Genomic DNA, 27,658 nt, shown 5'->3' with positions numbered 1-27,658 from the left:
TCAACAGGATGCAGCAAGGTGACTTCCACATGCCAGCAGGAGTTCTACATACAGAGGCCAGCATGTGTGGTCCAGCTCAAGGTATGGGTCGTTGGGATTGTCAATACACCTCGAAATCAACATCTGAAATGAAATACATACACTGGTTAGCAAAACTTGGGAGTGGAAAGGTTAATATGACAAGAAGTGTATTCTTTTATGCCGAACAGCAACAGGACAGAATAAAAACAAACTGCAGTTTACGTCTGAAATGCCCACAAGATGAGCCACTAGGAAACACTGTTTGACATTTATGAAAACAAATTTAATATTGCAAAGCACACCAAGTCATCATGAGAAAGGCTCGAAATGAAATATCTTAACATAAGTATTAGAGCAATTCTACTGCAAACACGCATATGTCTATATTGAATGATGTTTACCATTATTTAAAGGGCAATATTTGGCCTGTAACTGTAAGTGTTCCCTTGAGTTCACAAACAACAATTGTTAAAGACTTTATATGATAGAAGTTATGAACTAAGTAAGAGAATAGGACAGACATAAATGAACCAGAATTGTGTTCATTAATCAAGCATGCCCTCGCATGTCACTTTTGTCTCGATATAGTTCTTTTGTCAAACACAATATGTTCATGGCAAATTTGATTTTCAACTTCTTAGTGTGACCTTGACCTTTGAGGTTACGAAAAAAAAAATACATGCGACACCCAGTCTCATAAATTGTCTTAAAATTGAATGAAGCCTAATTTGACCTTTGACATCTCAGTGTGACATTGAGGTTGTACACACAAAAATGCGGAGTCCTCCTGTTTATCCTTAAATAGCATCTAATCATAAATGACAAAATTACAGTCATAATAAGCTGTTTAATACCAAACTTTTATCTTTGAAGTGTGACCTTGACTTTTCAGATCGGGAGACAAGTGTAACAGGCTACACATCATTTGTGATGAATGGCATTGTGCAAGTTTATTTTATAATACAATCAATATATGGCAAAATTATGGCTGAGTCAAGCTGTTTCATAGTTAAATTTTACTTTTGATCTTTAATTGTGATCTTGACCTTTACGGTTGGGAGATACTTGTTACCTGCAACACGTTTTCTTATCATGTTTGTTGTCTTATGATGTTTTACTTTTGTGCCAAGGTTTTCAAAACCTTTCAATATATCGCAAACATATGGCTGAGACAAGAAGTTTCCATCTGTTTTTACTGCCAAAGTAAACCTAAACCAATAAGTGTGACCTTGAACTTTGAAGTAGGCAGAATTGTGCTACATTGCAACAGGCCGTCTTATGATTATGGATATGTGTACAAAGTGAAATCAAAATTCAACAACATATGCAAAGATGAGGCTGAGACAGAACATTTCGCACAGACACACAGAAAGACAAACACACTGCTACATGGCGCGGTCAAGGAAAGGGGGGATAACATATTGAACTTCGAAAAAAAATTACACACAAATAATAAACACAAAGAAACTGATTTGTTAATGAATAACACTGTAGTCAAACAGGAGTAACTGAGTCAATTAATGAGATTTGTCTCACATGTTACATTAGCTTAATTTATGATGAGAGATTGGTAATCCGGTTTTGCTATTAGTTGACATCTATTTCTATAACACACCTGACCTACATTCCAACTTGACCCAGATAATGTCAACATAAACATTCTGATCAAGTTTCATTAAGATTTAGTCATATATGTGGCCTCTAGAGTGGTAACACGTTTTTTCTTGATTTGACTTGGTGACCTTGAATTTTGACCCACAAGACCCAGGTTCGAACACTGACCAATTTTTATCAAGATTGGATAAAAAAATGTGGCTTCTTGTGTGGTTACAAAATAAAAGTTGACAATGAACCACACACACCACATGACCCCTTACAATAGACGATAGAACATGTACAAATAGTTGCTTTTGTTTCCATCTTGTTGAGATTTATATTTACTTAATCATTTATCTTTGTATGGCAGAATTATTACTAAGATATAAATCTTTTGATCAACAGCTAAATGTACGCACAAAAAGATCTAGGTAATATGTGTGCCTTGTCATCATACAATTAATGGTATAAGTGACTTATGCCTTCAAAACATCATATAAATGACCTTAACATTTTAGGCCAGTTTAATGAAACTATGTCGAAGGGTATAAGAGATATGAAAAGGACACTTATAAATTACAGGCAGCAGGTCCTCTCTTACCTAGACCAGTATTTATAAGAGGACCAGGTCCTCTCTTACCTGGACCTGTGTTTTCAAGGGCAGCAGACCCTCTCTTACCTGGTTCAGTGTTTTCAAGGGGACCAGGTCCTCCCTTACCTGGACCCGTGTTTTCAAGGGCAGCAGATTCTCTCTTACCTGGACCAGTGTTGTCAAGGTCAGCAGATCCTCTCTTACCTGGACGAGTGTTTTCAAGGGGAGCAGGTCCTCTCTTACCTGGGCCAGTGTTTTCAAGGGCAGCAGATCCTCTCTCACCTGGTTCAGTGTTTTCAAGGGAACCAGGTTCTTAGTTTACCTGGACCAGTGTTTTCAAGGGCAGGAGGTCCTCTCTTACCTGGACCAGTGTTTTCAAGGGCAGAACATCTTCTTGCCTGGACCAGTGTTTTCAAGGGCAGCAGATTCTCTCTTACCTGTACCAGTGTTTTCAAGGGCAGGAGGTCCTCTCTTACCTGGACCAGTGTTGAGAAGGGCAGCAGATCCTCTCTAACCTGGACCAGTATTTATAAGGGGACCAGGTCCTCTATACCTGGACCAGTGTTTTCAAGGGGACCAGGTCCTTTCTTGCATGGACCAGTGTTTTCAAGGGCAGCAGATTCTCCCTTACCTGGACCAGTATTTATAAGGGGACCAGGTCCTCTCTTACATGGACCAGTATTTATAAGGGGACAAGGTCCTCTCTTACCTGGACCAGTGTTTTCAAGGGGACCAGGTCTTTTCTTGCCTGAACCAGTGTTTTCAAGGGATGCAGGCCCTTTCTTACATGGACCAGTGTTTTTAAGGGCAGCAGATCCTCTTTAACCTGGACCAGTGTTTTCAAGGTCAGCAGATCCTCTTTAACCTGGTTCAGTGTTTCCAAGGGCAGCAGATCCTCTCTAACCTTGGCCAGTGTTTTCAAGGGCAGCAAACCTTCTTTTACCTGGACGAGTGTTTTCAAGGGCAGCAGATCCTCTCTTACCTTGACAAGTGTTTTCAAGGGCAGCAGATCCTCACTTACCTTGACAAGTGTTTTCAAGGGCAGCATATCCTCTCTTACCTTGACCACTGTTTTCAAAGGCAGCATATCCTCTCTTACCATGACCAGTGTTTTCAAGGGCAGCATATCCTCTCTTACCTGGACCAATGTTTTCAAGGGCAGCAGATCCTCTCTTACCTGGACCAATGTTTTCAAGGGCATCAGATCCTCTCTTACCTTGACAAGTGTTTTCAAGGGCAGCAGACCCTCTCTTACCATGACCAGTGTTTTCAAGGGCAGCAGATCCTCTCTTACCTGGACGAGTGTTTTCAAGGGCATCAGATCCTCTCTTACCTGGACCAGTGTTTTCAAGGGCATCAGATCCTCTCTTACCTTGACAAGTGTTTTCAAGGGCAGCAGACCCTCTCTTACCATGACCAGTGTTTTCAAGGGCAGCATATCATCTCTTACCTGGACGAGTGTTTTCAAGGGCATCAGATCCTCTCTTACCTGGACCAGTGTTTTCAAGGGCATCAGATCCTCTCTTACCTTGACAAGTGTTTTCAAGGGCAGCAGACCCTCTCTTACCATGACCAGTGTTTTCAAGGGCAGCAGATCCTCTCTTACCTTGACAAGTGTTTTCAAGGGCAGCATATCCTCTCTTACCTGGACCAGTGTTTTCAAGGGCAGCAGATCCTCTTTTACCTGGACCAATGTTTTCAAGGGCAGCAGATCCTCTCTTACCTGGACGAGTGTTTTCAAGGGCATCAGATCCTCTCTTACCTGGACCAGTGTTTTCAAGGGCAGCAGATCCTCACTTACCTTGACCAGTGTTCTCAAGGGCAGCAGATCCTCTCTTACCTGGACCAATGTTTTCAAGGGCAGCAGACCCTCTCTTACCTGGACAAGTGTTTTCAAGGGCAGCATATCCTCTCTTACCTGGACCAGTGTTTTCAAGGGGACCAGGTCCTCTCTTACCTGGGCCAGTGTTTTCAAAGGGCAGCAAATCCTCTCACCTGGAGGAGTATTTTCAAGGGGACCAGGTCCTCTCTTACTGGGACCAGTGTTTTCAAGGGGACCAGATCTTTTCTTACTTTGACCAGTGTTTTCAAGGGGAGCAGACCCTCTCTTACCTGGACCAGTGTTTTAAAGCAGAACAGGTCCTCTCTTACATGGACCACTTTTAACAAAAGCAGCAGATCCTCTCTTACCTGGACCAGTGTTGTCAAGGAGACCAGGTCCTCTCTAACCTGGACCAGTGTTTTCAAGGGGACCAAGTCTTCTCTTACCTTGACCAGTGTTTTCATGGGGACCAGATCCTCTCTTACCTTGACCAGTGTTTTCAAAGAGAGCAGACCCTTTCTTACCTGGACCAGTGTTTTTAAAGCAGAACAGGTCCTCTCTTACCTGGACCAGTGTATTCAAGCAGAACAGGTCCTCTCTTACTTGGTCTAGTGTTTTAAGCAGACCAATTCCTCTCTTACCTGGACCAGTGTTTTCAAGGGCAGCAGGTTCTCTCTTCGGGTCAGTTGTCTGCCATTCACTGTTTCTACTGTCTGAAACAAAGGGGATAATAATTGGCATTGCAAATTGCATAAGTGACATTATTTATCCATCAACAGTATATTTATATACATGAACTATATTTTTTTCATAATTATTGTCTTGACAATTTGATGTCAAAAAGATCTTGACTATTTCTTAAATAGGTCTCAAATACTGTGAAACCATTATTATTCGTCAGACATTAATTTTCGTCTTTTTCGTCCTTCGGTCGATGGACGAAATCAAGATCCTAACGAACAATCATGTCCCATATTTGAAACAAATAAGACTGAATTACCGTAGGCATGAGGCATTTAAATCCAGCATAATCCACGCATATACACAGGGCTCAAATTAACACTCTCACAATGCGAGAAAAAAAGATTGCAAGGTAAGTTATATGCCACTAGTATTTTTTGCAAGTAAAGAAATGGTGAAAAAAAACGATTGATATTGCTAAATGCATACGACGGCATGAACGCTAAACCGTAGGTCAATTTTTTTAATGTCCGAAGCGCTCACCTTGTTTGTAGACTGGTATACTTATAGTACTAATACGGATGGTATTGATACAAAGAACATGAAACAGTCGACTAATGACTATTCACACTCAAGTTAAATCCGGTTTTGACGCAAAGGGGTGTTTATTATACAGTGTACTGACAACTGACATTTCCCGTAAAACACGAATGCAATAAGGCTGTATCGAATGCGTCGATTCGTTTAGGTACAATAGTGTTGATTAGCGCTAATTGTTAACAACTTTATTACCCATTGTGTGTATTGTGTTTTTCAGGGGTGTTGCAGATTATACAGCCAACACCCGGCGAATCCGGATTAAAGACAATACTATTAAACGCAATTAAAATATGATGATGTGTGATCAACACCTAACTGAAATATATTCTACGCTTTTATTACAAATTAATAAAGAACATATTGATTTGTGTTTGGTTGTCCGTGATTGTAATTGAAAAAGACTAATTGGCAATTGGCTTTGTTGTTTAAAACACTCGTTAACGGTTATTCAGTCCCACTTATCCGCTGATCATAACAAAGAACGTGTTAATGACATAAAATAATAAGGGACAGTTACTATCACCTGAAATAACAGACTTGTTAATTGGCATATGCCAAACAAGGCCCACCTCCCGAAAGTGACTACCAAGTGTCACCTCTCTTTCCCCAGCACGATTTTTTGCGCAAACATTACAAACAAATCGGACGCTTTTTTTTCAAAACCAGAAATGGACGAATTTAAGTGCTGACGAAATAGTCATTTTTTTAAAAAGGACGAAATTTCGTACTGACGAAAATAAATGGTTTCACAGTAGATGGCCAATGTCCTTCTCCAGTTCTTTATAAATACATGTACTTAAAAGGGGCCTTTTCATGTTTTGGTGAATTGACAAAATAAAAACAAGAGGGCCTGAAAGGCCCAAAGTCGCTCACCTGAGATAACAAGATATTATTGGGACAAATCTTCTGACCAAGTTTCATGAAGATCAGAAAATAAATGTGGCCTCTAGAGTGTTAACAAGGTTTTACTATAGCCATATAAGGAAAAATGCCCCGCCCCCTTGCAGCCATGTTTTTCAACCAACTGGCATCATTTTTGAACTCTTCCAAGATATTATAGGCATGAATCTTCTGACCAAGTTTCATGAAGATCGGACAATAAATGTGGCCTCTAGAGTGTTAACAAGATTATACTATAGCCATAAAAGGAAAAATGTCCCGCCCCTTTGAAGCCATGTTTTTCAAGCAAACATAATAATTTTGAAACTCATCCGAGATATCATTGAGACCAATCTTCTGACCAAATTTCATGAAGATTGGCAAATAAAAGTGGCCTCTAGAGTTAACAAGGTTTGACTATAGCCATATAAGGAATAAGAGCTGTCAGAGGACAGTGCGCTCAACTATTCGAGTGCTTGACAGTATAACGTAAGCCATTATGGGGAGGGGGGGGAGGGGGTGTAATGTGTGTGGTCCTTTAATAGATGATCATTCAAAAATAAGAAAAAAAAAAAAAGTTGGGGGGGGGGGGGATTCTGGGGTGGGGCATGGGAGATGGTTTGGGTGAAGTGCATTGTGGTATGTCAGGTTAAGTGTTGTTTTGTCAAAGTATGAATCAAATATAATCGTAAATAAAGAAGTTATGGTAATTTAAGCAAAATGCTCAATTATCTAAGTATAAAAGGGGCCATAATTCTGTCAAAATGCTTGATACAGTTGTCTGCTCTTGTTAAGAGATTGGGATCATGTTGGTTAAGAAGTATGCAAAATATGAAAGCAATATTTTAAAGGACATAGAAAACATTTGAGGTCGTACGCAAACTTAAACATAGATTTATCAATAATATGCATATAAGTATAAAAGGGGCAATAATTCTGTCAAAATGCTTGATACAGTTGTCTGCTCTTGTTTATAGATTGGGGTCATGATGGTAAAGAAGTATGCAAAATATAGAAGCAATATGTCAAAGGACATATTTTGGGAAGTACGCAAACTTTAACATTTGCACGCTAACGGCAACACTAACGGGAACGCCGACGCCGGGCTGAGTAGGATAGCTCCACTATATATATTTCATATATAATAGTCAAGCTAAAAATGCCCCATCCCTTGGCAGCCATGTTGTTCAAGCAAACGTAACCATTTTCGAACTCATCCAAGATATCATTGAGACCAATCTTCTGACCAAATTTCATAAAGATTGGACAATAAATGTGACCTCTAGAGAGTTAACATGGCAAATGTTGATGTCGCACAACGGACGACGGACAAAAGGCCATCACAAAAGCTCACTATGAGCACGTTGTGCTCTGGTGAGCTAAAAAGTTGTTTCAGATTAGCAAATTTTCGTAGTTCTGATATTTGTGAGGAAACAGTAATACTGAACATTCACCATGCTCTGAAATATCCCTTATATGCATCTTTTGACGATTTAAAAACCTGAATATTATAAAGCAATGCAACGCTAAACGATTGAATAATTTGGACAGTTTTGTTGTTGTTGTTATTTTTTGACAGGATTGAGGATTGCTTATATAAAGTATAAAATACATCCTTCATTGTGTGAGCTTAGATAGCCGAATGGTCTAAGTGGTAGACTTTTACTCTAGGACCCAGGGGTCAGTGGTTCGAGCCCTGTTGAGGGTTACTGTTTTTTCCTTTTAAAAATTTTATTCTTGATTTTTTACTGGAGCTTTTTAGATCCAATGTTTACATTTATCAATATAAAGCATATAATGACAAACTTCAATACATGCCAAAATCTGTGAAAATGCCCCTTAAAATGTAGTATACATGCATATGGAAAATTGCACAGGCCTCATACTATGAAGACAAAATGTCCAACAAAGAACCCTGAAGACCCTGGAATGCTCACCCGAGAAACTGTAGCCCAGTAGTATAATACTTGAGACCCCTGGTTTGTGGTAGCTTTTGACAAAAGTATAATATGATCATGGCATAGCTGGACTCTTTGCTTATGATTATTCTGTGCTTAACTACATTGTTATAGACTTTGAGTGAACAAATCTCTTCTCTAGATGTTAAGAGTGAGCGTACACAGCCATACTAGGGCTAAGAACATTGGTTGTTGCTGGCTCAGGTACACAGCCATACTAGGGCTAAGAACATTGGTTGTTGCTGGCTCAGGTACACAGCCATACTAGGGCTAAGAACATTGGTTGTTGCTGGCTCAGGTACACAGTCATACTAGGGCTAAGAACATTGGTTGTTGCTGGCTCAGGTACTTCTTAAAAGACCCAAGGTACTCTTAAATATAGTACAATTTACCCCGGGTACGGAACATACACTTTAAGGCACCCTGTGATACTCAAGGGTACATTTTAGTATATTTGCCTAACCCAGGGTACTTTGAAGTATACTTGAAGAGTACGAGGGTACTTTAAGTAGTACCTGAGCTGAAAATTACCAATCCAGCAATGCTAGCACACCTTTCTTTTCACTTTGCTGAACGTAGCCTCATCTGGCAATGGAAAATTCTTGTCAAGAAATTCGTTCTGAAAAAAAAATAAAAAAAATTGACAATTAATAAGAATTTGTTAGTTTAAAAGGTTTATATCATTTGTTTTAATTGATTATCTTAGTTAGGACATTACTATATGAGAGTAACAGAAAATGCATCAAGATTTGTCTTCTACAAGTTACAACAAGAGATTGCCAAGCAATATTGTCCCCTAAAGGTGAAACTCCACCATTGTCAGTAATTTTTTAATTTTTTATTTGTTGCCATAGCAACCAGAATTCTTGACGTAGGAACAAAATGAAATGACGTGCATAATCTCCATATTGCCATCTATCTATGTTTCAAGTTTCATGAAAAAAATATGAAGAACTTTAAAAGTTATCACAGGATCCAGACAAGTGTGTGACAGACAGACTGACAGAGCGCAAACCATAAGTCCCCTCCGGTTTCACGGGTAGGGGATAATAACAAAGGGCATTGAGAATTGAGTTAGAAGCTACACATTTAATGATGATTGACCTTTATGTGAAGGTATAAAAAAAATAGTATCTTCATACATTACATACATATAAACAATGTCAACTGCAATAGAATTCATAAATATAAAACGAATCTACCATTTGTTTTCTACGTTCGTTGTTAATCTTTCCCAATGTGTCACATTTCTTCTGTATTCGGTCACACACTCTGAAAACAAAACATTAAAGGTATGCAACAAAAATATACATACCCCCAGTAAATCCTTTCAAGAAAGTGTGTGTGTGGGGAGGGGGGCACTCCTAAAAATTATGTACAATATAACAGTAAATCTTTTACAGACTTAAGGAGATATGCAAATTCATGACCTTGAACTTTAACCAAGAAGCATGGTATTTGTCAGCAACTGATTGTCTGGTAATGGTGAATTATATTTCAAAGTTATATCAAAATCATCCAAGGTATGTTAGCAATAGAGGAAACAAAAATGTATTAACTTAAAGCTTGAATTGTGACCTTAACCTATCCAACTAGGAGCATGGGAGTTGCAAGCTACACATTGTCTGATCATTGGCAATAATGATCCGAAATGATATTAAAATTCTTCCAGGCATGTTTAAGTTACAAAGCTGGCACTGAAAATGTGACCTTGATTAGTAACCTTGACCTTTTATCTGAAAAAAAATCAAAATAGTTTTGAAAGGACCACTCAAATCTGAAAGGTAACAAATATGACAGTGTTTTACATTCAGACACTGCTTATGATAAAAACTGTGACATTTCATTACAATTGGTAAGACATTTGTATGTTGCATTATGACCAAAATTGATAGTACACTTCATTCCTTAATACATGATAAACATAAAAGACTCATACTTTAAAAACCATATCTGGTTGTTATTGATGATAAACATTGTTAACCCTTTGCATGCTGGGAAATTTGTCGTCTGCTAAAATGTCATCTGCTGAATTTTTAAAATTAGCATTTTCTTCGATTTTTTCAAAGAATACTATCAGAATAGCAAACAGTTTGGATCCTGATCCTGTCTCATCTGGATCCAAACTGTTTGCAAAGGCCTTCAAAATTCGGTTCCCGCACTGAAAGGGTTAATGAATTTCATAAATTCAAAGGTTTTCCATTTTTCAGAAGTAAACATGCCCATCACATCATAAATTGATTTGTGGGATATGCCTGTATTTGACGCCCAATTGAGACTGATATGAATATGTGACATGTATAAATTATGTAACACCATGAGCGCCCATTGGAAACTGTTTTTATTTTATAATAATAATAACCAATATTAAGTAAATATACATTTAGATTAAATACAACATGTACAAACTATTTTTTTCTGAAAATTTGGCAAACGTGAAAAGACATTTCTGTGAAATACCTACTAACAGTTGTCAGCATTTAAATAATTCATTTCTTATAGCAGTGATTTTAGCAAAGTGTCAAACAAGTGAGACAAATCTCTCACTCTTATGAAAACTTTGGGACACAAACTAATAAACTTCAAATTAGGTAATGTTTCACTCTTTTGAGTATAAAACAAATAAGACACAGTATACAACTCTTTTATATTTCACAAGCATACTCAAGCCACCTGTACTTGTTTGTGTTAAAATTCAACTAAAACTTTGGAAATTCTTGTTGATTTTTTGTTCATGAAATGTACATGGCACTGTTACTTTTTAATTGTCTGTTAAAGAACAATAAATTGTCATCAATAATAAATTTTGTTGATATGGGTGCAGACAAATTTGCAATCACAAATGTTTTTGCGGAACAGACAATGCCATCTTTGAAAATAGTGACTACTCTTCAATACGGAGAAATGTCTTCAATAAACTATGTTTCCAACTGGCTTAGATGGTCAATACAGCGAAATATCTTGAATGCATTATGTTTCCAACTGGCTTAGATGGTCAATATAGTGAAATATCGCGAATAAATTATGCTTCGAATTGGCTTAGATGGTCAATACAGAGAAATATCTCGAATACATTATGCTTCCAACTGGCTAAGATGGTAGTGCCATAGTTGATTAAACCATTAAGAGAGCATATCTAAGTTGGAAGTTTATTACTATCTGTAAACCTGATTGATGTCCCAAATATTTTTCTGCATTTCTGATTTGTACTTCGAACTGTGTGTTTCACATGGATCCCAAACTGAAATAATTTAAGAAAATATACTATATAGTGGTTTGTATATACCCAAAGTGATGCATACTTATCTCTTTATAGTGGTCTGTATATTCCCAAAGTGATGCATACTTACTACTCTCTATAGAGGTCTGTATATACCCAAAGTGATGCATACTTACTACTCTGTATAGTGGTCTGTATATAGCCTAAGTGATGCATACTTATCTCTCTATAGTGGTCTGTATATACCCAAAGTGATGCATACTTACTACTCTGTATAGTGGTCTGTATATACCCAAAGTGATGCATACTTACTACTCTGTATAGTGGTCTGTATATAGCCTAAGTGATGCATACTTATCTCTCTATAGTGGTTTGTATATACCCAAAGTGATGCATACTTACTTCTCTCTATAGTGGTCTGTATATTCCCAAAGTGATGCATACGTACTACTCTCTATAGTGGTCTGTATATACCCAAAGTGATGCATACTTACTACTCTGTATAGTGGTCTGTATATACCCAAAGTGATGCATACTTACTGCTCTCTATAGTGGTCTGTATATAGCCTAAGTGATGCCTACTTACTTTTCTCTATAGTGGTCTGTATATTCCCAAAGTGATGCATACTTACTACTCTCTATAGTGGTCTGTATATACCCAAAGTGATGCAAACTTACTGCTCTCTATAGTGGTCTGTATATAGCCTAAGTGATGCAAACTTACTGCTCTCTATAGTGGTCTGTATAGAGCCTCAGTGATGCATACTTACTACTCTCTATAGCAAGGGTCTTGCTAGTGGGTGAAGTGGGCAATTTGTTTGCCCAGGGAATATTAATTTTGCACATTAATTTCATGAAGGCGAAGTAACATCTCCCCCTTTGAATGATTTACTTTGTGCCAGAAATGGACTGAATAAAATCAATTTGATATGGAGGATTGGACAGAGGAGGATTCTCAGCCACAAGTTGCCCCATTTACAGGTCATGCAAAGTTGAACATTCAAAAGAACAGTTTGGAGCTTTTAAACTTCTTGAAATTGTTCATAGATGATGCCTTGATTAATTGCCTTGTGCTGGCTTCAAATAACTATGCTTAAACAAAGCTAAATGGACAATTACAAAAACAATACAGTTGTACTCAAGAATGATCAAATGGAAAGAGATAACCTAGCACTGGGCCAATAAATATGGGGCTCATTTACAGGTCAGATTTGGAATCTCTGCTGTAAAATGAGATTTTAAATGAATTTTTAATTTAAAACAAATATATTTAACAAAATTTATGAATTTGATTTCATGTTGAAATGCTTAAAAATTAACAAGGGAGTAAAAATATTCTGAACATTACTGGTTTGTTACAATTGAAGTTTATTTGATACACCTGTTCAGGAAAAAAAAATACAACAAGTACCATCATTATCAACAATCCATGAGAAATAAGAAAAATGTAGGTTTTATTCACTTAACATGTCTTATCGTATAAAACAAGTGAAGAGTTGATTGAACGCTGAACAGAAACCACTTATCCTTTAAGTTGCCGCAAAACATACGTAAAACTAAGATCTATGACGCAAATGCATCATTTTTCCCAAAGATGTTACCATTTCTCCCTTTTTTGGCATTAGGGAGAAGTGGCTTCTCCCTAAATTTTCAGCCTAGCTATACCCCAGTAAAGTGGTCTGTATATACCCAAAGTGATGCAAACTTACTCCTCTCTATAGTGGTCTGTATATAGCCAAAGTGATGCATACATACTCCTTTCTATAGTGGTCTGAATATACCCAAAGTGATGCATACTTACTCCTTTCAATAGTGGTCTGTATATACCCAAAGTGATGCATACTTACTCCTTTCAATAGTGGTCTGTATATAGCCAAAGTGATGCATACTTACTCCTCTCTATAGAGGTCTGTATATACCCAAAGTGATGCATACTTACTCCTTTCAATAGTGGTCTGTATATACCCAAAGTGATGCATACTTACTACTCTCTATAGTGGTCTGTATATAGCCAAAGTGATGCATACTTACTCCTCTCTATAGTGGTCTGTATATACCCAAAGTGATGCATACTTACTCCTCTCTATAGTGGTCTGTATATACCCAAAGTGATGCATACTTACTCCTTTCTATAGTGGTCTGTATATACCCAAAGTGATGCATACTTACTCCTTTCAATAGTGGTCTGTATATACCCAAAGTGATGCATACTTACTCCTCTCTATAGTGGTCTGTATATACCCAAAGTGATGCATACTTACTCCTCTCTATAGTGGTCTGTATATACCCAAAGTGATGCATACTTACTCCTTTCTATAGTGGTCTGTATATACCCAAAGTGATGCATACTTACTCCTTTCTATAGTGGTCTGTATATAGCCAAAGTGATGCATACATACTCCTTTCTATAGTGGTCTGAATATACCCAAAGTGATGCATACTTACTCCTTTCAATAGTGGTCTGTATATACCCAAAGTGATGCATACTTACTCCTTTCAATAGTGGTCTGTATATAGCCTAAGTGATGCATACTTACTCCTCTCTATAGAGGTCTGTATATACCCAAAGTGATGCATACTTACTCCTTTCAATAGTGGTCTGTATATAGCCTAAGTGATGCATACTTACTCCTTTCAATAGTGGTCTGTATATAGCCTAAGTGATGCATACATACTCCTTTCTATAGTGGTCTGAATATACCCAAAGTGATGCATACTTACTCCTTTCAATAGTGGTCTGTATATACCCAAAGTGATGCATACTTACTCCTTTCAATAGTGGTCTGTATATAGCCTAAGTGATGCATACTTACTCCTCTCTATAGTGGTCTGTATATACCCAAAGTGATGCATACTTACTCCTCTCTATAGTGGTCTGAATATACCCAAAGTGATGCATACTTACTCCTTTCAATAGTGGTCTGTATATACCCAAAGTGATGCATACTTACTCCTTTCAATAGTGGTCTGTATATACCCAAAGTGATGCATACTTACTCCTCTCTATAGAGGTCTGTATATACCCAAAGTGATGCATACTTACTACTCTGTATAGTGGTCTGTATATACTCAAAGTGATGCATACTTACTCCTTTTAATAGTGGTCTGTATATATCCAAAGTGATGCATACTTACTCCTCTCTATAGAGGTCTGTATATACCCAAAGTGATGCATACTTACTCCTTTCAATAGTGGTCTGTATATAGCCTAAGTGATGCATACTTACTCCTTTCAATAGTGGTCTGTATATAGCCTAAGTGATGCATAAATACTCCTTTCTATAGTGGTCTGAATATACCCAAAGTGATGCATACTTACTCCTTTCAATAGTGGTCTGTATATACCCAAAGTGATGCATACTTACTCCTTTCAATAGTGGTCTGTATATACCCAAAGTGATGCATACTTACTCCTCTCTATAGTGGTCTGTATATACCCAAAGTGATGCATACTTACTCCTTTCAATAGTGGTCTGTATATAGCCTAAGTGATGCATACTTACTCCTTTCAATAGTGGTCTGTATATAGCCTAAGTGATGCATAAATACTCCTCTCTATAGTGGTCTGTATATACCCAAAGTGATGCATACTTACTCCTTTCAATAGTGGTCTGTATATACCCAAAGTGATGCATACTTACTCCTCTCTATAGTGGTCTGTATATAGCCTAAGTGATGCATACTTACTCCTCTCTATAGTGGTCTGAATATAGCCAAAGTGATGCATACTTACTCCTTTCAATAGTGGTCTGTATATAGCCTAAGTGATGCATACTTACTCCTCTCTATAGTGGTCTGTATATAGCCTAAGTGATGCATACTTACTACTCTGTATAGTGGTCTGTATATACCCAAAGTGATGCATACTTACTCCTTTCAATAGTGGTCTGTATATATCCAAAGTGATGCATACTTACTCCTCTCTATAGAGGTCTGTATATACCCAAAGTGATGCATACTTACTACTCTGTATAGTGGTCTGTATATACCCAAAGTGATGCATACTTACTCCTCTCTATAGTGGTCTGTATATACCCAAAGTGATGCATACTTACTCCTCTCTATAGTGGTCTGAATATAGCCTAAGTGATGCATACTTACTCCTTTCAATAGTGGTCTGTATATACCCAAAGTGATGCATACTTACTCCTTTCAATAGTGGTCTGTATATCCAAAGTGATGCATACTTACTCCTCTCTATAGAGGTCTGTATATACCCAAAGTGATGCATACTTACTACTCTGTATAGTGGTCTGTATATACCCAAAGTGATGCATACTTACTCCTCTCTATAGTGGTCTGTATATACCCAAAGTGATGCATACTTACTACTCTCTATAGTGGTCTGTATATACCCAAAGTGATGCATACTTACTCCTTTCAATAGTGGTCTGTATATACCCAAAGTGATGCATACTTACTCCTTTCTATAGTGGTCTGTATATACCCTAAGTGATGCATACTTACTCCTTTCAATAGTGGTCTGTATATATCCAACGTGATGCATACTTATCTCTCTATAGTGGTCTGTATATACCCAAAGTGATGCATACTTACTCCTTTCAATAGTGGTCTGTATATATCCAACGTGATGCATACTTACTCCTCTCTATAGTGGTCTGTATATACCCAAAGTGATGCATACTTACTACTCTGTATAGTGGTCTGTATATACCCAAAGTGATGCATACTTACTACTCTGTATAGTGATCTGTATATACCCAAAGTGATGCATACTTACTCCTCTCTATAGTGGTCTGTATATTCCCAAAGTGATGCATACTTATCTCTCTATAGTGGTCTGTATATACCCAAAGTGATGCATACTTACTCCTTTCAATAGTGGTCTGTATATACCCAAAGTGATGCATACTTACTACTCTGTATAGTGGTCTGTATATACCCAAAGTGATGCATACTTACTACTCTGTATAGTGGTCTGTATATACCCAAAGTGATGCATACATACTACTCCCTATAGTGGTGTGTATATACCCAAAGTGATGCATACTTACTCCTTTCAATAGTGGTCTGTATATATCCAAAGTGATGCATACTTTTCTCTCTATAGTGGTCTGTATATAGCCTAAGTGATGCATACTTACTACTATGTATAGTGGTCTGTATATACCCAAAGTGATGCATACATACTACTATGTATAGTGGTCTGTATATACCCAAAGTGATGCATACATACTACTATCTATAGAGGTCTGAAAATACCCAAAGTGACGCATACTTACTCCTCACGTGTTGGCTTGTAGGAGTTGGTCTCAGACAGTTTGGATGTTGCAACTCTAATTATTGCCTGTAACTCTTCTTTCTTCATTTCCTCACTGATAAAACAATTAAAGACATTTTTATGCATGCTACATGTATATCCAATGATTCAAACTAATCAGATGAAAATTGAGACACTAATGGGGCTTTATTCATCGCTTCGCTATACACTATCTGTTCATACACAATATATTTGTGTATTGTGTATAACTATTGCAGCATTTTTCCTCACAAATTTGGGAAAAGTACCGATCAAATTGGGAAAATTAGCAGCGCTTTCATCGAAATTTGGGAATTTATTAATTATGCTGAAAACTATATAAAACATGTTCAAATAAAAAGTTGCATATTAACATCAAAGTGGTGAATGATTTCCTGCAAAATCTTGTTTCTATCGACACTAAACAATGAGTTTATTAAAGCAATCACTCTTAAACTGAACCTGTGCTTGAAAGTATCAACTGTCAAAATCTGGACTTTGAGCCTCATGTTCTGTAGGATAACCTGCCTCAGACTGAACCAGGTTTGCGTCAGTAGACTCGACCGTCGATGAAACTTTGCTATAATCAAAGTCTGGAAACTATGCACTGGACTCAATATTTGTTACATTATCCCCATTTTAAAGTCAGAATTGTATAAATGCACAATTTATAATCGGTACCGTAATTTGTTTGTCTGTTTTCATTTAACATCCAATTTGGTTACATAGTACTTAACGAGTAGTACAAGAGTATGGCTCCATGGCACTGAAGATGCGAACCCTTGTGAATCATTTAAGCGAGAATAACCCAGTGTAACTGGACAGTTTCAGTGGTTTTGTGGCAGTTTGTTGGCATTGCTATACCTACCAAACTAATCAGTCCTTACAGTGTTCTCCTCCACGAAAAAATTGTGGCCAGTTACTAAGGAGACAGATGATGGAAACCTTCATGCTAAATATTGTCAAAACATTTATTTTGACAATTTAAGCCGTTAAACAAAGTATTATTTATTTTATTTAGCTAAAACTGTTAATGATAAAGTTGCATTCTCTTATGACCATAATTAAATTTGTAATCCGAAACACGCTTTTGAATTTTAACGTGAACGCCATGTTATAAAATTCTAGCTTCCAATAAACAGTGCATAAGTCAGGTATATTTTGTGTATACTGTTCATTCTTTGTTCTGATAAAGGGCCCACACAAATTATGCTGCTTATGTAAAACGTCATGTTAACGCATGGAAAGCGCGTGTGTGTTGATTTTTTTATAAACAAGGGCTGTTTGTAAAACATGCATGCCCCCCATATGGGCTGTCAGTTGTAGTGGCAGCCATTGTGTGAATACGTTTTTGTCACTGTGACCCTGACCTTTGACCTAGTGACCTGAAAATCAAAACGGGTCATCTGCCAGTCATGATCAATGTACCTATAAAGTTTCATCATCCTAGGCCTAATTATTCTTGAGTTATCATCAGGAAACCATTTCACTGATTCGAGTCACTGTGACCTTGACCTTTGACCTAATGACCTGAAAATCAATAGGGGTCATCTGCCAGTCATGATCAATGTACCTATGAAGTTTCATGATCCTAGGCGTAAGCATTCTTGAGTTATCATCCGGAAACCATTTTACTAATTCGAGTCACTGTGACCTTAACCTTTGACCTAGTGACCTGAAAATCAATAGGGGTCATCTGCCAGTCATTAAAAATGTACCTCTGAAGTTTCATGATCCTAGGCGTAAGCATTCTTGAGTTATCATCCGGAAACCTTTTTACTGTTTCAAGTCACTGTGACCTTGACCTTTGACCTAGTGACCTGAAAATCAATAGGGGTCATCTGTCAGTCATGATCAATGTTCCTATGAAGTTTCATGATCCTAGGCGTAAGCATTCTTGAGTTATCATCCGGAAACCATTTTACTGTTTTGAGTCACTGTGACCTTGACCTTTGACCTAGTGACCTGAAAATCAATAGGGGTCATCTGCCAGTCATGATCAATGTACCTATGAAGTTTCATGATCCTAGGCGTAAGCATTCTTGAGTTATCATCCGGAAACCATTTTACTGTTTCGAGTCACTGTGACCTTGACCTTTGACCTAGTGACCTGAAAATCAATAGGGGTCATCTGCCAGTCATGATCAATGTACCTATGAAATTTCATGATCCTAGGCCTAAGCATTCTTGAGTTATCATCCAGAAACCATTTTACTATTTTGAGTCACTGTGACCTTGACCTTAGACCAAGTGACCTAAAAGAATCAATAGGGGTCATCTGCCAGTCATGATCAATGTACCTATGAAGTTTCATGATCCTAGGCCTAAGCGTTCTTGAGTTATCATCCGGAAACCATCTGGTGGACGGACCGACCGACGGACCAACGGACAAACCGACCGACATGTGCAAAACAATATACCCCCTCTTCTTCGAAGGGAGGGGGGGGGGGGGGGGCATAACAAGAGATGTGTTTGTCAGAAACACAATGCCCCCTTTTGCGTCGCTTTGAAACCATATATTTGACCTTTAACCTTGAAGGATGACCTTGACCTTCACCTTTCACCACTCAAAATGTGCAGCTCCATGAGATACACATGTATGCCAAAGTTGCTATCTTCAATATTGCAAAAGTTATGACCAAGGTTAAAGTTTTGGGACACACACATACAATGACTGACTGACTGACAGACAGACAGCCAAAAACAACATACCCCCAATCATTCGATCCGGGGGCATTAAAACTAAGTAGCTTAGAGACAATTGAAATCTGTTAATTTCGATTAAAACTTTCGTTGTTCATTTTAACTAAATTATATCGCGATTGATTTTGAATAGACATTTCCTCAAATTTCATTTTGAATCAAACATGGTGTATCTTTATAGCTACGGTCTTTTAGATGACTCATTATTGAAGCAATAATTATACTGTAGACAGTACTGAGTAAACAGACAATCTGAAGAAAATCTTGACAAAACTGGATTAAGTGTGTGTTATTGTGAAAACACTCTCAGCTTGATACTGACCTATTGTGTAGACAGCAATGTTTTGACAATAGAGATTAAAGTGTGCATATGCAACTATTGGCCGATGTTTTTTGCGAATTGGGAATTTTTTTTATGAATTTGGAATGAGTTATTTTGACATTTGGAACAATGGTCTCTTTGGGACTAGTGCCGTTTTATGGTACCAAGTTTATATAATAGAGGAAAAATGTTGTATTGTTGTACTTTTTTTGGTCAAATTTGGGGTCAAAGTCCTCCCCATTCACAATCTAAAACAAGAGGGCCTGAAAGGCCCAAAGTCGCTCACCTGAGATAAAAAGAAATGACCTGTTTTTTGCAGCCCAAGATATCAATGGAACAAATGTTCTTACCAAGTTTCATGAAGAATAAACAACAAATGGCACCCTGGTGGCCATGTTTTTCAACAGACCTGAACCATTTTTTAACTTGTCCAAGATATCATTGGGACAAATCTTCTGACAAAGTTTCATGAAGATCCGTCAATAAATGTGGCAGCTACAGTGTTAACAAGGCAAATATTCATGACATACAACGGAAGACAGACATTTGACAAAAGGTGATCACAAAAGTTAACCATGAGCAAAACCCTTGGGGCCTGACATTCACAGGGTCTACATTCCTTGAGTCTACATTGGCTATATAATGCTCATAAAGATTGTCAGCATGTTTGAAGATGATATTATTAAAACTTATTGAGTAAACTAAATCAAGATATGATAACAGCATCTGCACTCAGCAAGTGTCATTCAGATTGAACTAAAAATGTGACTAACAGTTTCACTATAAACAACTGTAGACATACAAAACAAGAGGGCCTGAAAGGCCCAAAGTCGCTCACCTGAGATAACAAGATATTATTGGGACAAATCTTCTGACCAAGTTTCAACAAGATCGGAAAATAAATGTGGCCTTTAGAGTGTAAACAAGGTTTTATTATAGCCATATAAGGAAAATTGCCCCGCCCCCTGGCGGCCATGTTTTTCAACCAACCGGCATCATTTTTGAACTCGTCCAAGATATTATCGGGATGAATCTTCTGACCAAGTTTCATGAAGATCGGACAGTAAATGTGGCCTCTAGAGTGTTAACAAGATTTTACTATAGCCATATAAGGAAAAATGCTCCGCCCCTTGGAAGCCATTTTTTTCAAGCAAACATAATTATTTGGCAAAAGGGCCATGATGGCCCTGAATCGCTCACCTGACTAACCTTGCTTCATGAACTTAAATTTTATAAGACCCATATACAATCCCAAGCCAAATTTTATTAATTAATACATTCTGACAAAATTTCATTAAGACGTGATGAAAACTGTGACCTCTTTCATCTACACAAGGTTTTACTAGAATTTGCCCGGTGACCTAATTTTTGACCCCAGATGACCCATATACGATCCAAAATCAGATATTATCAAGATAAACATTCTGACCATATTTCATTAAGATCATATGAAAACTATGACCTCTATTGTCTTCACAAAGTTTTTCTATGATTTGACCTAGTTTTTGACCCCAGATGACCCTAATACAATCCCAACCCAGATTTCATCAAGATTAATATTCTGGCCAAATTTCATAAAGATTTAATGAAAACTGTGACCTCTACTGTCTACAAAAGTTTGTTTTTTTAATCTGACCCAGTTTTTGACCCTAGATGACCGAAAGTCAATCCCAATCCAGATTTTAACAAGACAAACATTCTGACTATATTTCAATAAAATCTGATGAAAACCGTGACCTCTATAGTCTACACAAGGTTTTTCTATTATTTGACCTAGTGCCTAGTTGCTGACCCCAGATGACCCAAATACAATCCAAACAGGGCTCCATTTGCCCAAAAAAAATTTCTGTGGCCAACATTTTAGCCAAATGGAATTTTGTGTAGCCAAATTTTAGAAACTGTAGCCAAAGTTTTAGCAAAGCATTTGCAGGGGTCAAAGTTGGATATTTTGAAAATCCTGAACTTAAAGCTGGGGGCCAGGGGGCCGCAGGGCCCTCGGTGGGTCCAGGGGACAAGGGGGCCAGAGGCCCCCAGAAGCTCCTGGATTCGACACATTTAAAGGGTGCCTGTACCTGTTCTGGTGATTCTATTTTCTTAAAAAAACAACATACACATATATTTAAAAATCTTCATGTATTTGATAAGGAACACACAAAACTTAGTCAAAAGGCAATTCATTCACATGCACCCTCTGTCTGGCATGGACTCGACTGCAGGTGTTGCTTTTGAAGAACCAGATAAAACCTGTAACAGTGGTTACAAATTATATTTTTCACACATACTTTAAAAGTCAATAATACATGTTTGATTAATGCAGAATCAAATGTCACCATTTATATTCACAGAATCATGCTGCCAGAAGCCTCCACATACACCTAAGAAAATTGGGTATGGTGGCTTCTGCTAAACAGTTAAAATTGAAAATTTCAGCATGGGTTCCCCTAGTTTTTATCCCAATCGTTGTTTGAATGCTAAATAATTGTATCCTGGTGTGACCCAAATTTGACGATGTAACGGTTACATGAAGCAATATTTAGCAAATAATTTAAGAAATAATGAATGTTTAATAGCACAAAATAATAATTTTAAACTCGGCTGTATTACTTTGAAATGATTCCAAGACAATAATCATCCATTTAATCGATAAAAATAGAACATCGTCGAATTAAGGTGTCGGCGAATTTGGATTACGGTAGGTTGCCCATATTTGTTTTACAAAAAGTAAAAAAAAAACATTTCTTGCTGCTGGGCTCAATAAAACATTTTATTTAACTAAAAAAGACCTGTCCCAGTCAGCAAAAATGGCGTATTTGATCGTATTTACAATTACTGTTAAAATTCTTTTCCTGATTTATGCTTAATTCAAAGGTCAAAATGTTTTTAAAGCTCACAATCAATGAATCATACGTTATTAATATAAAAAAAAAGGCAAATTTGCTAGATCTATCTTGCCGATTTTTGATGCAAAACAACCTAAACAGTAAACTTTAGCAACAGAAAATACGACCAAATTCGGGGTGTTAGTTTAAAAAAATAAAAACCCTACCTGGTTGGTCTTGATGGTTCTTATATTCTTTATGTGATAAGGGCCCTCTGCGTGGAGACGCAATGCCTTCTTCCCACAAGACTGATAATTCAGGGTTTTCTTACAAACTTCTCAAACCGCTTTTCCACAAGCTTCCACTTTTCTCAACCAGTTCACTACCCGCCCGTAGACTACAGCTGGGAATGGCCACCCATTATAAACTGTACGCTGAAGTTTCTTTAGCTACCAACAGGCAAGTATCTCGTTGCCATTTTTCTCAACTTAAGTCTAAACACAGCTTCCCATTCGGCATCAAATATACGCAAAAAGTACTCAAATTGATTTAAATCGGCAGCAATCTTTAATCTTTAATCAGATGTAATTGTTTATTTAATCCTCTACGATGTACGATTTGTTTTCACATCAGTAATTTGTCTCGATGACCGGTGTTAATGCCGACTGCGTATGAATTTTTCAGGTCAATAACACGGCGATGTATTGATGCACAGTCTACAGCTGAAAGCGGTTAATATCTGGGACGGCATGTCAGGAAAAAAATCAATACCGATAATTCGCATTGTTCAATAATTAAGCAACGATTAATAACACCTATCCTTTATGGATTTTCATGAATGAAAAACCATAATAAAGAAAATTTTATTCTCTTTAATCTGATATATAAACAAGTTTGGAAAGAATTGGATGAAAAATTTGGACTTTATTGCATAAACACCATTTTCTCAATTCAAGGGGAGGTAATTCTGTACTTCATGGACCAATAATGCTCATTTTTTGTAGGGTTCGTGTCCTCATTGATATAAAGACACTGTGCAAATTTGGAAAGGATCGGACAAAAAATGTGGAAGATTTTTGAAAGTTTTCACAAAATAGGCAAAAACGAATAAACATGCAAAGTTCAACGAGCTCCTGCGGCCATGTTTTTTGACGAATCAAATTTCTTTGAACAACTTTTTCAGGGAAGCCTTCAAAGATCATCCCTGTGAAATTTTTTGAAAATCTGATGAGCGGTTTCTGACAAGAAGATTTTTTAAGGTGTTTACCATATATGGTCATGGCGGCCATCTTGGTTATGTGATCAAATTTTTTTTAACAATTCTTTTGTCCCATGACCTAGGGATGCTCCACATGAAATTTAGTTGAAATTGGCTCAATGGTTTAGTAGAAGATGTTTACAAATTGTTTACAGACGGACGGACGCTGAGTGATCACAATAGCTCACCCCGAGCTATCGCTCAGGTGAGCTAAAAACTCATCCAAGATATCATTGAGACCAATCTTCTGACCAAATTTCATGAAGATTGGACAATTAATGTGGCCTCTAGAGTGTTAACAAGGTTACTATAGCCATATAAGGAAAAATGCCCCGCCCCTGGTGGCCATGTTTTTAAAGCAACCAAAACCATTTTCGAACTCATTCAAGATATCATTGGGACAAATCTTCTGACCAAGTTTCATGATGATCGGAAAATAAATGTGACCTCTAGAGTGTTAAGAAGGTTTTACTATAGCCATATAAGGAAAAATGCCAGTCCCAGTGGTGGCCATATTTTCAACCAACCGGCATCATTTTTGAACTCGTCCAAGATATTATTGAGATGAGTTTTCTGACCGAGTTTCATGAAGATCGGACTATAAATGTGGCCTCTAGAGTGATATAAGGAAAAATGCCCCGCCCCTTGGCGGCCATGTTTTTCAAGCAAACGTAACCATTTTCGAACTCATCCAAGATATCATTAAGACAAATCTTCTGACCATATTTCAACAAGATTGGACAATAAATGTGGCCTCTAGAGTGTTAACAAGGTTTTACTATATATAGCCATATAAGGAAAAATGCCCAGCCCCCTGGCAGCCATGTTTTTAAACCAACCAGCATCATTTTCAAACTCGTTCAAGATATTATTGGGATGAATCTTCTGACCAAGTTTCATGAAGATTGGACAATAAATGTGGCCTCTAGAGTGTTAACAAGATTTTACTATAGCCATATATAGCCATATAAGGAAAAATGCCCCGCCCCTTGGCAGCCATGTTTTTCAAGCAAAGGTTACCATTTTTAAACTCATCGAAGATATCAGTGGGACAAATCTTCTGAGCAAGTTTCATGAAGATTGGACAATAAATGTGGCCTCTAGAGTGTTAACAAGGTTTTACTATAGCCATATGAGGAAAAATGCCCCGCCCCTTGGCGGCCATGTTTTTCAACCAACCGGCATCATTTTCGAACTCATCCAAGATATTATTGGGATGAATCTTCTGACCAAGTTTTATTTAGATCAGACAATAAATGTAGCCTCTAGAGAGTTAACAAGATTTTACAATATGCATATATACATGTAGCCATATAAGGAAAAATGCCCCGCCCCTTGGCAGCCATGTTTTTCAAGCAAACGTAACCATTTTCGAACTCATCCAAGATATCATTGAAACCAATCTTCTGACCAAATTTCATGAAGATTGGACAATAAATGTGGCCTCTAGAGAGTTAACAAGGCATATGTTGATGCCGCACAACGCACAACGGACAACAGAAGACGGACAAAAAGCGATCACAAAAGCTCACCATTAGCATGTTGTGCTCAGGTGAGCTAAAAACTACCACCCCCCTGAGAGCCTTGTTTATAAACAATAATGTACTATTTTCAGACTCACCATGCAATTATATTTTCAATTAAAAATCAATAAATCCGTTTTACAACACAAATCTTTGATTATAAGGGTTATTGTATTAAACAATAAAACCCAGTTCATTTTAGCAGAAATGTGGACCTTCAAGGGAGAGTATCTTGAGAATACTAGTATGTTGATGAATAAAGAGTTCTCTCAAATTCCTGTTAAGATTTACTGCCCATTCTATAAATTGAAAGTTCTGAGATCACTTCCTTTCCAGCATTGGATTCCAAGGATTAAACCTACAGAAAAAAAAAAAATCTGCATTAATCTGCAGAGATATTTCTTAGTTATATAACGAAAGCATCACAAAATGTCTGGAAGAGGTAAACCAGCAGGGAGAAAGAGGAAACCTCAGACAAAACTGCAAGAAAATCAGGAGACTAGAGTGTTCACAAGTTTTTTTTTTTAAATATAAGGAAAAAGACCCCCCCCCTTCGCGGCCATGTTTTTTTTCCCAATCCAAACCATTTTCGAACTCAACCGTCGTATCCAGGAAACAAATGTTCTGTCCAAATTTCACGAAGATTGGGCAAAAAATGTGTCTTCTAAACTGTTAACATGTTTTCACTATATACATATAGAGAAAACTGCCCCACCCCCTGGCGGCCATGACGACTTCTAGAGTGTTCACAAGCTTTTTTTACTATATGAATATAAGGAAAATGACCCCCCCTGGCGGCAATGTTTTTTTACCGATCCGATTCTTTTTCGAACTCGACCGTCATTTCCAGAAAACACATGTTCTGACCAAATTTCATTTGATTCAAAGATTGGACCAAATATGTGACTTCCAGAGTGTTCACATGTTTTCACTCTACAGTCGAAACCCGATGGCTCGAACTCGTCGGGACCAGCAATAATAGTTCGAGCCATCCGGAATTCGAGCCATCCGATTTATTATAAACTTTTGTTTACGAACAAGTCTGCAGTACATTATATGCCATACTACTTCGCACTGCTTACTGCTTTTGAATTTATAATTTAATAAGAAACACTTATATACTTAATACTTTAATTTACGAATATTTTAAAACAGTTACAAATACAATTAACAAATAGCATTTAGTAAATATCAGCACATGTTAGCGTAGCACATTTTAAGGTAACACAGAGCACTAAAGAGCAAACATGCATCAGCACTATATACACATTATTTACATACATGTACGAGACAGCACTACATTCCTTATTTATTTATATTTTTTGAATAATGACATTATGTCCGTCTGTGTTGCGCTCCGTAGCTGTCTTTGAGAACAAAGCTTTTTAGCAATTTAGCCGTTGCAGCCATTATGATACAGCATCTACAAGAACGCCAGATCTTATACAAAATGTCATCTTTTACTCAAATCAATTAACAATTGAGTCGATGACATGTAAGCAAACAGGTATTAAATCAATTATTGCGTGCCTTTAATCAAGCGTTCATAATCGATTAACAGTTTATGCGACTTGTGTTAAATTAATTTGTGCGTGCCTTTAATCAAGTGGTCCTAATCAAATAACATTTTGGGACCCAAAGCAAGTTCGAGCCACCCGAACAAATGAACGTGTGAAAACTGTAGCCAGGACTGTGAAAACAGTTCCAGCCATCCGATAATTCGAGCAAAGCGAGTTCGAGCCATCCGACAAAATTTTATATGAATATATAGGCATACAAAATCGATGCTTTGATGCGAGTTCGAGCCAACCGGAAATTCGAGCCAAGCGAGTTCGAGCCATCTGGTTTCGACTGTATACATACAGAGAAAACTGCCCCGCCCCCTGGCGGCCATGTTTTTTCACCGATCTGGACTGGTCCGAGATATCGATAAAACCAATGTTTTGACCAATTTTCATGATGATTGGGCAAAGATTGTGACTTCTAGAGTGTTCAGAAGGTTTCTCTATAGCCATATAAGGAATACTACCCCACTCCCTGGTGGCCATGTTTTTCAACAGACCGGAACCATTTTTGAACTCAACCAACATATCATTTAGACAAACATTTTGACAAAGTTACATGAAGATTGGGCATCAAATGTGACTTATACAGTGTTCACAAGGTTTTTCTTTTTTTGACCTAGTTCCCTAGTTTTTGACCCATCATGACCCAGTGTCGAACTCAGTCAAGGTATCAATGGGACAAATGTTCTGACCAAGTTTCATGAAGATCCGACAATAAATGTGGCCTCAAGAGTGTTCACAAGGCAAAATGTTGACGGACAAAAGGCGATGACAAAAGCTCACCATAAGCACGTTGTGCTCAGGTGAGCTAAAAATACACATTTTCCCTGGAAATGACT

General features: G+C 37.6%; 1 protein-coding gene across 1 annotated transcript; it reads right to left on the bottom strand.

The window, feature by feature from the left end:
- LOC127831620 (centromere protein K-like) lies at nucleotides 1-25,467 on the bottom strand. The gene is made up of 6 exons (XM_052356599.1): nucleotides 25,353-25,467; nucleotides 16,613-16,705; nucleotides 9,352-9,421; nucleotides 8,703-8,768; nucleotides 4,673-4,744; nucleotides 1-123 (listed from the first exon to the last, which is right to left on the bottom strand). Exons 2-6 carry the CDS (start codon nucleotides 16,696-16,698, stop codon nucleotides 1-3), a joined length of 417 nt encoding a protein of 138 aa, XP_052212559.1. The 5' UTR covers nucleotides 16,699-16,705; nucleotides 25,353-25,467.
- Nucleotides 25,468-27,658: the final 2,191 nt, after the last annotated feature.

This window comes from Dreissena polymorpha, chromosome 5 (genome assembly GCF_020536995.1).
Source record: "Dreissena polymorpha isolate Duluth1 chromosome 5, UMN_Dpol_1.0, whole genome shotgun sequence".
Classification (NCBI taxonomy): domain Eukaryota; kingdom Metazoa; phylum Mollusca; class Bivalvia; order Myida; family Dreissenidae; genus Dreissena; species Dreissena polymorpha.
The sequence above is the reverse complement of the archived record's forward strand: the minus strand, read 5'-3'. Positions and strand labels throughout refer to the sequence as shown.

Excerpts from the sequence above, each read along its gene's own strand:
- LOC127831620 (XM_052356599.1), bottom strand. The coding sequence starts at position 16,698 with ATGAAGAAAGAAGAGTTACAGGCAATAATTAGAGTTGCAACATCCAAA. Across the intron at positions 9,422-16,612 it reads TACAAGCCAACACGTGAGGA|AGTGTGTGACCGAATACAGA; the intron begins GTAAGTATGCGT and ends TTTTGTTTTCAG. Across the intron at positions 8,769-9,351 it reads ACGAACGTAGAAAACAAATG|AACGAATTTCTTGACAAGAA; the intron begins GTAGATTCGTTT and ends TTTTTTTTTCAG.